At 32.3% G+C, this 11,070-nt stretch overlaps 3 protein-coding genes across 4 annotated transcripts in view; 2 read left to right on the top strand and 1 right to left on the bottom strand.

Moving 5' to 3' along the window:
• LOC105142153 (cytochrome P450 81E8-like) overlaps positions 1-280 on the top strand; it is a 929-nt gene extending 649 nt beyond the window's left edge. Inside the window, exon 2 of the mRNA XM_011049663.1 lies at positions 122-280. Within this exon, the coding sequence (XP_011047965.1) occupies positions 122-160 (39 nt within the window). The 3' untranslated portion in view covers positions 161-280. The remainder of the gene's footprint in view (positions 1-121) is intronic.
• Positions 281-371: 91 nt separating this feature from the next.
• Positions 372-959, top strand: LOC105142154 (cytochrome P450 81D11-like). The gene has a single exon (XM_011049664.1). The coding sequence runs from the start codon at positions 372-374 to the stop codon at positions 957-959; it is 588 nt and encodes a 195-aa protein (XP_011047966.1).
• A 113-nt stretch (positions 960-1,072) lies between these two features.
• On the bottom strand, positions 1,073-4,972 carry LOC105142125 (60S ribosomal protein L3-2-like). Of its 2 annotated transcripts, XM_011049620.1 has the most exons (6): positions 4,892-4,972; positions 3,932-4,038; positions 3,268-3,378; positions 2,386-2,690; positions 1,685-2,094; positions 1,073-1,564 (listed from the first exon to the last, which is right to left on the bottom strand). In XM_011049620.1, the coding sequence occupies exons 2-6, from the start codon at positions 4,014-4,016 to the stop codon at positions 1,306-1,308; spliced, it is 1,170 nt and encodes a 389-aa protein (XP_011047922.1). In that variant the 5' UTR covers positions 4,017-4,038; positions 4,892-4,972; the 3' UTR covers positions 1,073-1,305. The 2 variants fall into 2 exon arrangements, with proteins under 2 accessions (XP_011047922.1, XP_011047923.1); XM_011049621.1 differs by lacking the exon at positions 3,932-4,038 and having other exon boundaries at positions 4,892-4,956.
• Positions 4,973-11,070: the final 6,098 nt, after the last annotated feature.

The following is an 11,070-nucleotide window of genomic DNA, read 5'->3' on the forward strand; positions in this document are numbered from 1 at the left end:
TTTTTATGTTGATTCAATCATTTAACTTGTGATAAGGAAACACATGATGTTTTTGTTGTTGTTTATTCTTTGTGATTCACTCACATTTCTTTTGGTATCATCTCCCCTTTCAATTTCTTAGAGTTTCATTCACAAAAAAGGGAAACAAAACCACAAATGATGCCTAAAGCCACCTGTTTTTCTCTCCACCGCTTCATCAAATTTTGTGTCAACGTATTAAACATAGCTATGTCAGTTCATCAAGTTTTTTTCTCAACCTGACCTAACCCAAGTTAAACTCCGGGGCGTCAAAGTAAAATCCTTAGGTATAATTCACCAAGTATTTTGTGCAGGTGTTGTTGATTGGGGGAACAGAGACTTCTGCTATAGCAATGGAATGGGCATTAGCCAATCTACTCAACCATCCAGACGTGCTAAGGAAAGCTAAAGCAGAAGTGGACGCTCAAGTTGGAGACCGCTTGATAGAAGAGTCAGATTTTGCAAAACTACATTACCTTCAGAGCATCATCTCCGAGAATCTGCGTTTATGTCCGGTGACACCGCTTATACCACCGCACATGCCATCCTCCGACTGTACCATTGGAGGATACCATGTCCCAGCTGGGACTATATTATTTGTAAACGCATGGTCTCTCCACAGAGACCCTACACTGTGGGATGAGCCCACAAGTTTCAAGCCTGAGAGATTTGAATCTGCAGCCAGAGTTGATGCATCCAAGTTCATCCCCTTTGGGATGGGAAGGAGAGCTTGTCCTGGAGATGGCCTAGCAAAAAGAGTAATGATCTTAACTTTGGGATCGTTGATACAGTGCTTTGAGTGGGATAGGGTTGGTGAAAGCAAGATTGACATGGCAGAGAAGACAGCACTGACCATGTTCAAAGTTGAGCCCTTAGAGCTCATGTGTAGAGCTCGCCCGATTCTAGACATGTTCCTCTCTTTAGGTGATCAAAAAATATAAAATTGTCAAGAGTACTGGCAATATTATGTGGATGTTTTTATTTTCAAAATATAATAATAATAATAAATTACCCCTTAGGATTTCATTTGCTTATGATTTTGGGAAATTACGATACCAAATGTTACAACTGTATTCAAACAATAACCTCCAACAAAGTTCTTTTTTGGCTCAAGGTGTAAAAAGGACGATTTAAGATAATAATTTAGCACCGAATATATATTAAAATTAAGAATTTCCAAATTGATGAAGACAAGGATGACAAGTGAATCCAGAATCAAACCAACAGTTGACGACTATTGAACAGTAATAGAAATCTAGCCAAGCTGATTCTCTCCTCCATTGCAAATCAAGTCTTGAGCCGCCCGTAAAATTTGGCCTTTTCCTCAGTGGTCTGGAATCGTCCATGGCCAAATTTGGAGGACGTATCAATGAACTTGAGTTTAATCTCCTCCATAGCAACTCTAGATGTCTGCTTCAACAGAGACTGTCTCAGGGTTACCACACGTTTCTTGGGGCCCACACAGCATCCTTTTATCATCAAATAATCTTCCTTCACAACACCATAATGAGGGAATCCTCCAATTGGTGTCATGTCCTTTTCAGTCCTGTTGTTCATGACCATATATCATCATATTGTGAGGAGGCAGATGCTCAACATCAATCAATCTCGGTGTGCTAAGGACTAAAATCACAGTGGGGACAAGCTAGGAAAAAGAAACATTTACCTGTCATATTCCGTAACTGCAGAATGAGACTCTTGACCACACTTTCCAAGCTTGTAAATTTTCTTGTTCAGCTCTGTGCGGTGATGGTAACCATTCTGCCCAGCCCTTGCAACAGTAAATGAGACCCTAGCTGGATGCCATGCACCAATACAAGCTACCTTGCGAAGACCACGATGAGTCTTGCGAGGGAGGCGAGTCACACCCCAACGAGTGACCACACCTTCATAGCCCTTTCCCTTGGTTACACCAATAATGTCAATCATTTCATCTTTCTGGAAAATATCATCAATAGCAATCTGCTTCTCAAAGAAACTGTATGCAAAGTCAACCTTCTTGGCAACATCCCCGCCATTGACCTGGATCTCCATCAGATGGGCCTTCTTCTGTTTCAGTCCCTTCATTTTCCGAATCTACATAAACCATGCCAACAATACCACCTTTAGATATCATTGAAATCACATTCATCTAGAGTCTAAATAGTGCCACAGTAATGACAAACAAGGGGGCATCTGAGCATCAAGTATCTGCCTAGATAAACAAAAATATTCAAGACACGGACACAAAAATTAAGATGTCAGCAATTAAAAGTTTGCTAATGATTTATGGTATTTGGATTCCAGTTATTGTAGCTCAGTAATTTCAGAGTAAGATTATTATTCATCAAACAGACTCGTTAAAACAAGGATGCTAGTGTGGAATACCTGAGTATGTGCCAACACACGAATTACAGTGCAATACTTTTTCAGTTTATCCAATTGAGCCTGAATGTCCTTTTTCCCATCCTCAGACTCGTACTTCTTGGAGTACTTTGTGAAAGCCTTCTTCTTTGACTTGCACCAGTTTTTGTAGAATCTCCTTCTGACCTCCTCGCTCAAATGCTGGGCCCATACGGTGCTCAGAGATCGGAGACCGCCAGGAGTATTGACATAGCCAACAACCCCAACAACAACCATGGGTGGTGTTTCTATGATTGTAACAGCTTCACATGTTTCTTTCTTGTGGAGCTCTGAAAGACAAATGAACGGGAAGAATTAATGAGCACATAAGCTAGAGGTGAATCATGGTGTTAGAATGAATATTTTAATCTTCCTTCTGGCTGCTTTAAAAATGTGCAGAAAAAATAGAACACCAAAAAGGGATACGCAAAAAGGACATACAAAAAACAAATGGCACAACAGAAGCAGCAATGAAGGGCTGAAAACTACAATTGTGCAGACAATTTCAAATAAATACACCCAATCAATTCCCAATTCCAAGTCACCCAAACATGTTTTATTGGCCAAAGAAGTGTAAAATCATCACAATCAATATAAACATGCTAACAGGGACAATTCCAAGGGGTGGTTCAGGGTGGCCCTGGCAACAAGGCTAAAAGTTTTTGGCCTCCCATTATTAATGTTATAGTGTTTGGTCCAAAACACATGCTACCTGGACGGCTCATCCCTGCATGCTAACACTATCAAACATGATGATCTTGATAAATTTATAGGCAACAGCATATCAAACAAGTTCCTTCACCAAAGCTAGGGATAAAAAAGAGAAACCATCCAGAAGGATAATCGAGAAAAAGCAAAGATAATCACTTGAGCCAGGCTTTTCAACTTCTCGGACAATATGAGTCATCCCAGCTTTGTAACCCAGGAAAGCAGTCAATCTGCAAGTTTTTGTTGGATCATCCTTGGGAAAGGCCTTTGCTGTAACATCATCAAAGAGAACAAAATTCAATATAAAGAGAATGCAAGTTGATACAAATAAGTTATGCAAAGCCGACTTTGATAAACGCAAATAACACTGTCAACTACACCAATAAATTAGAAATCATATCAAGCTTTTCTGTCAGGGATTATGGCAATACAATACTGCAAGGCAGTTCGTCTAACTCCCGATTTACAAGACAGGAAAATAAAATTTAATGGTTATTAAGGAGGTAAAAGTAGTAAGTCCATATGATCCATCATTTTTGTCTCCCTTGACCCATGCTACATCGTTCTATATTAAAATGACCCAAACAAATCCTTTACCAGAGTTTTTATTTGTTGCAAAAACCAAACATGGGACTGCACATTAAGCAATAAAGCACTGATACTTGAGGGTACAGATTAGAGAAAAGACAACCTTCTTACAAAACCCAACTAAAAATTAAATCATAGGCTGAAGGCACACATTAATTATGTAGAAATAGAATGTTCCCAATGTGTTATCATTAACTGTAATGTTAATAACTTAAGGTTAAGGAGCATAAGAAACCTTTTCCTCGATGGCGGGAGGCTCTTTTTCTTGGGAGAAATCCCAAAGAGCCATGTCTAGGGTGTTCAAACTTGCGATGAGACATGCTTCTATCTTTGTTATAACCTCTGCAAGACTCGTGAGCTTCAATATTGCTTTTCCTCAGGAAATCAAATATTAACAAAAAATAACATATCCAAATAAAATATCAATAGTACCAATCCAGATTCTCCTTCAATAAATGTATAAATATAAAATCCAACAAATAGGGACCATCACTATCAAAATATAATAATTTTATCAGTATTTCAAAGACCCTCAAAAAATTAAATGTCTGTTAATATCATTAAATAGATCTAGTTGAAATCATCATAATAACAACTAAAATACTAATCACAAATAAGCTTAAACTGAATACAAATGATTTAAAGGTTATTTTTTTACAATTAAGATTTACTAATTTGAAATAAAGAAAAAGAAAGGACCACTCCTGGTATCATAAAATAAGCCTTTGAATTGTAAACTTACAAGGGTATTAACCACAAAACACCAGCAAATGAAAAGAAAAGATTTTTCCCCGAAAAAACCAAAGGCCTATGGCAGACATATTATCATGCCAATTCTCAAGCTCATCGGTATTTCTTTCCAAAAACCCATTTAGGTTTTCGGCCAAAAAAGAGCCATTTCTGAGACTCCAGCCCTGATTACTCACCACTTTTCATAAAGGGAAAAATTCTTTTCAAATCATCACCATGTAAAGTAGTAAATACCATCGCATGTACACAATCACAGTCACGAACCAATCAAATAAACGTATAGCAAATAACAAATAGCTTGACAAAACTAGTTCTTCTTCAGTTTTAAAGCAAAAACAATCAGGAAAAAAAAAGATTAAAAAAGCCTACTAGATCGGCAACAAAAGGCTCAAAAGACAAAACTGAATGTTTTCAGATAAACGAGAAAGAAATAGAACGATAGTACCTCGGCAAAACGATAAGAGAGAAGGAGCAGAGAAGTTTTGAGAGAAGCGGTGGCTGGCTGCCAGGTGATGGAATCAAAACTGAAGTGTTTGCCTGGATTTTTATAGTGTTTTTTTATTAAGATTTAACGGTTGGATTAGTGCCTTGGGGTTGATATTGTCCGTTAGATGGATGGTCGCTCCTAGAGTTAGGGTTTTCTGCTTTTCAAAAGTTTATTGTGGCCACCAAATGCTCATCCTAGGTTGGATCCGATCTCGTGGGCCTAGATCTATTAAGATTATCCGAGCTCGGTTCATGATGGATCACGGGCTTAACGGGTGGCCGATAAAAAATACTATATATTAAAATATTATGTGATTTTTAAAAGAAATAACAACGATTAAAAAACAATATGCAACATTATTGAGTCCTAAAAAAATAAATAAAACATTTTTTTTTTTTGAGAAACGCATCTAAAGGAATGAAAAAATGAAAATGAGGATGACAATGAATTTGAAAAAAATATACTTTTTTGTAATTTTTAATTTTTTAAAAAAAAGAAAAAAATATATGTTTTTGTAAAAAAAATATTTTTAATCTTTGAATATTTTTTCTTCACTTTTCTATTTCTTGATTTTTTTTGTTAAAAAACTAAAAATTTTCAACATCCAAATATCACTTTAGTTTTTCTTTCCCTGTTCAGAGGTTTTTAGTTTTTGGATAATCTTTTGGACTTGTTTTATTTTTTCTTTTTATTTTTATTTTTTATTTTTTTCAAATAATGATAGTTATATGTAAGTTTTTTATTTCTAATTAGAAAATATGTTTATTACATTTGTTTTATTTCCTATTTGTTTTTAAAAAATTAAAAAAAAATCACATGTAAACATGATCTAAAGTTTTCTTATCTCCCCTTTGAACTTTTTTTTTCTTAATTTATTGAAAAGCTCATGAAAAAAATTCATGAAACCAAGCAATGTGATATATTTGTTGCCCAATACCTTACTATCTAAATAGTTTGTGGCGGGAGCTAGAATTCAAGCAGGATTTCTAGACCAATCATATAGGTGATGTAGTAAAATTTCAAAACTTATTAACAAGTATTGTGTTTATAATTTTCTAACGGGGTTAAATATTGAATATAATTATATTAAAGTTTGGGTTATATGGAAATAACCTTTCCCTTCCTTGAGGCAAATATATTCTCATGTTCAGCAAAAGGAAAGGATGAGAAATATAATGTTGCATCTTGTTACTCATAGAAGATTGATGATTGGTTACTCCATTTAGATAAATTTTTAAAAGAGATTTCCATACTAGTGAGAATTGAAGCGTGATTGTTATAGGCAAACCAAATATTCTAGTGAGACATATTGGTAATTATATGGATGTCTTTTAAGAGGATGAGGTAGGAAAAGAATAGGTTTTCCTAGATCATAAGCATTTATATTAAAGACAACTGAAAGTTCAGTTTATGATAATCAATCAAACACCCTAACTCTATAAAATAAGAAAGTGTAGACATTTAGACATCTAATGGCCAACCTTGATCCTCCATCTTTAACTAACTCTGCACATGCATTTATACTAGTAATAAATTTTACGTATTCTACCTTTTCTAATTCTAATCTTTGGGTTATAAATTATGGGGTCAATGATCATATGAGTCATCTTCAAAAGATTTTTTATTTTGCAATCCTTTCTTAGGTAAAGATTAAGTTTGTATGGCTGGTGGTTCTTAAGCTCCCATTTCTAGTAAAGGTTTAATTTAATGTACTTTTTTATGTTCAGTTTTTCATATTCTCATGTTCTCTTCCAATCTTCTATCTACTAGTAAAATAATTAAAGATTTAAAATGTAAAATCTCATTCTATTTCACTCATTATGCGTTCAAATATAAAAAAGGTGATTGGTTGTAATGGAGTTAAAAATGACTTTTATTTGTTAGAAGCTTGTTTTGTTAAACTAAGAAACATAAGTGAGTTTAAACATGGGCTAATGACCATTTAAATATGCCAATCAATAATTATGGCATAATTAATTGGAGCATCTATCTTTTGTAGTTTAAAATTTTTTTTTTCAAGATTATCTAAGCAATAATTTACAAAAACTTTATCTTGTGATGCATATGAATTTTATAAATATACGCATGCTCTTTATTCCTTAACTAATAATAGAAGTGGTAAATCTTTTGTTCATTTGTTTGAGGTTCTCGTCCAATTGTTTTCTTATTTAGTTATAGGTAATTTGTTACTTTTATTGATTGTTATAGTCACACAACTTGGGTTTATTTATACATAATAAAAAGTGAAGTGTTTTCTTGCTTTAAGAGATTTTATAACATGATTTGTACACATTTTAAGGTTAAAGTTCAACATTTTAAGAGTGATAATGGTACAAAGTACATCGATAGAGGTTTTCAAAACTATATATTGGAACATAGCCATATTAGAATAGTTATACCAATACACCAAATCAAAATGATATAGATGGGCGAAAGAATAAACACTTGTTATAAGTTGTCAAACTTTTTATGTTCACAAGGAATTTCCCTAAAATCTATTGGCAAGATGTCATTAATAGAATGCCACTAAGAGTTCTTATGTTTAGAACTCCAATTGAGTTCTTATAAGGAAATTGCTCCTACATTATCCTTTAAAAACCTTATGGTGTTTTTGTTTTGTTCAGGATCATTATTTATAAGTTGTTGGTAAGTTGGATCTATGATCATTGAAATGTGTTTTCATTGGATATTTTGTTAATCAAAAAGGGTATAAATTAGGGTTGAGTAAAAAAACTGAAAAATTAATTAAACTAAGAAAATCAATTAAACCAAACCATGAAAAAAACCAATTAAACTGATTAGAATTTTTAAAAAACTGACTGATTCGGTTTCGGTTTTATAAGTCTGAAACTAAAAAAATTAAATCGAGCCAAATTGAAAAAAAAAATTAGGCCAAACCGAAACCAAACCCATTAGAAATCACAAAAATAAAACAATATAGTTTTTTATTTTTAATATAAAATAATCAAACCGAAACCGGTCAATTTGAACCAGTTTGGTTGTTTTTTTTATAAAAACCAAACTGAACTAAAAATGATCACTGCTAATATAAATGTTATCATCCTCTAAGTAAAAAAATGTTTGTTAGCATGGATGTAATGTTTCATGAAAATAAGTCATGTTTTTATCAACTCACACCTTAAAAGGAGGTCAATGAAAGTGAGGATATATTCTTGGTATCCTTTATTATGTTTAATGTTAGTTTAATCCTTAACTATAATTAGAGGGAGCAAGCAAGCTAAGGTGAGAGAAAGAAGATGAAAATCTAGTTAGTGACGAGAAAATAAAATAAAAGAAAGAAATAGTTCAAGAAGATAATAGGGAAACTAAAAAAGATAAAAGGAAAATGTTTGGAAGTTTATATTCATAATAAAAGAAATGAAAGACGCCAATGAATCAACTATACTTACCTAAGAACCATTTTTTAGTTCAACCTTGTAACATACTTTTAATAATAAGTTTCGTAACTCTTCTACTAAAAATGTTATTCTTTTCTTATATCTCTTACAAAAGGAGTTCAAAATTATACTAAACATCATTTATCTAATTTTATATCATATGATTGCTTGTCACCTTTATTTAGAGCTTTATATCATTCTTGTATTATGTGTCTATTTATAAGAATTAGGTGAAAGTTATTAAAAATACCACGTGAAAAGGAAGTTATGATATAGGAAATGAGAGTTTTCTTGAAAAATAACATATAAGAACTTATCATTCATGTTCAAAAGAGAGAGAGGTGGGTTACAAATGAGTTTCTTTTTATTAAACATAAGTAAGATGAAAGTATTGATATGTGCAAAAGAAAGCTAATTGCAAAAGGATATACCTATTCTTATGGAATTGACTATCAAGAAACATTTGTTAATGTTTCAAAAGTGAACTCAATTAAAGTATTATTATTTATTATAGCAAACCTAGGATGGGACTTGCAACAATTAGATATAAAGAATGGTTTTCTATATGAGAACTTGGAGGAAATTCCTTTAGATCTCTCTTGTGAGTAGATAAAGGGTAAAAGATTCAAATTAAGAAAATTTTTATATATCTTTAAGTAATCTCGTGTACAAATGAAGCAATGAAGACCACATTGTGTTCATCAAACATAACCCAAGTAATACTATAATTCTCATTGTATATATTAATGATATTGTGATGACATAAAAAGATTCATAAGTTAAAGAAGTATCTTGCTAAGAATTTGACATCAAAAACCTTGAAGGTTTTGAGACTTTCTAGAAATTAAAGTTATAAGATCAAGTAAAAGCATTTTTATTTCTCAAATGAAGTATATTCTTTATCTACTAGCTGAAACATGGATGTTAGGTTGTATGCTAGTTGATTTCCTAAAAGAAATGAATCATTGCCTAAGATACCAAATATTGGTTGGTAGTTTTATCTATTTACCATATACCCCACTCGATATAGCTTATTTAATGAGTGTTATTAGCTAGTTTATGAATGATCCTCACACATCTCAAGGTTTATCTATTTACCATATATCCCACTCGATATAGCTTATTTAATAAGTGTTATTAGCTAGTTTATGAATGATCCTCACACATCTCACCTTGACGTTGCTTATCACATCCTCAGATATCTAAAGTCTTATCTAGCAAAGAACTATCAACTTCATCCATAATTTGATTTAACATGATTAAATAAAGCATATTGAGATTGATAGGTATTTTATTAAGAACAAATGTACATAAAAAGAGATGTACAAAGAATTTGTGATAGGTACATAATATTTAAACAAACTAAGTATAAACTGATGTCTCATAGGTTATATAAGCCTTTACCTATTTCTAATGAATGTTGGGTTGATATCTTTATAACTTTATTTTAGATTTACTTAGGTCAAGGAAAAAAAGAGATTCCATGTTTATTGTTATAGATAGATTTTCTAAGATGATACATTTTATATCTTGTCATAAAATTAATGATGCAACAAATATAGCATATCTATTTTTTAAAGAGATAATTTGGTTACATGATGTTCCAATAAGCATTGTATTTAGACTCGATGTTAGGTTTTTGAGTTTGGTTACATGATGTTCCAATAAGCATTGTATCTAGACAAGATGTTAGGTTTTTGAGCTATTTTTTGAAGTTTTTATGGGATAATTTAGAAACTAATCTTTTATTTTCTACTACTTGTCACACACAAATAGATGATTAAATTGAAGTAGTAAACAAGCCTTTAACTTAATTATTAAGTGTTATCATTCAAAAAAATCTTAGAAATTAGGAGTATTGTTTGCCTTTTTAAAATTTAAACATAATTATTGTGTGCATTCTACTACTGATTATTCACCATTAAAGATTATTTATATTTTTAATCATTTAACACCATAATATTTGATTCTTTTGGTGGTGCCTTGACGATAATAAAAAAGCATAGGTTATGAAAGGCTAGCATGCAAGCAAGTAAGCTAGTAACTCAACAGACAATAATCAAGAGGTAACGAGTCAACTAAGGAGAGGATATCCTTAGTTTGAATTCTATTATCTGTATTTTTCAACTTATATGTAAGTGTGTGATTGATTAGGGACCTCGAGTTGACAGGCTCTCCCTTATAGTTTGGATCCTAGAAGTGGTCGTCCATTCAGGGGTTGTGTTTAGGAGTGTATTCATGATATAAGAAAAAACGTGCATGCAAAGATACATCAACATATAGATAAAAAAAAATGAGTAATATGCATTAATGGCAATAAAAAATGTAAATTGGTAAGATTTGAATCAAGAGATTGAGTTTGGGTGCATATGAAAAAATAAATATTTCTTAAATAAAGAAGATCAAAATTGATGCCTCAAGGAGATAGTTCTTTTCAAATTATATAGAAGATTGATAACATTGCTTAGAAAGTGGATATATTAAGTGAGTATAATGTTACTGCTATATTTATTGTTTTTTTTATCTCTTTTTATTTGATATAAATGATGATTTGAGAATTAATATTTTTAAGAAGAAAAGAAATGATGAGATCTAAGCAACACTAAAAGATTCATTAGAGGAACCGACCGGTTTCGGTTCGGTTTTTTTAGGGGGAAAACCAGTTCAAATCGGTTTTTCTCGGTTTTGGCTCGGTTTTTCTCGGTTTGGCTCGGTTTTTCCGGTTTGGCTCGGTTTTTT

This window comes from Populus euphratica, unplaced genomic scaffold (assembly GCF_000495115.2).
Source record: "Populus euphratica unplaced genomic scaffold, PopEup_1.0 scaffold268.1, whole genome shotgun sequence".
Lineage (NCBI taxonomy): Eukaryota > Viridiplantae > Streptophyta > Magnoliopsida > Malpighiales > Salicaceae > Populus > Populus euphratica.

Excerpts from the sequence above, each read along its gene's own strand:
- LOC105142154 (XM_011049664.1), top strand. The coding sequence starts at position 372 with ATGGAATGGGCATTAGCCAATCTACTCAACCATCCAGACGTGCTAAGG.
- LOC105142125 (XM_011049620.1), bottom strand. The coding sequence starts at position 4,016 with ATGTCTCATCGCAAGTTTGAACACCCTAGACATGGCTCTTTGGGATTT. Across the intron at positions 3,379-3,931 it reads CTCCCGCCATCGAGGAAAAG|CAAAGGCCTTTCCCAAGGAT; the intron begins GTTTCTTATGCT and ends ATGATGTTACAG. Across the intron at positions 1,565-1,684 it reads GCAGTTACGGAATATGACAG|GACTGAAAAGGACATGACAC; the intron begins GTAAATGTTTCT and ends CATGAACAACAG.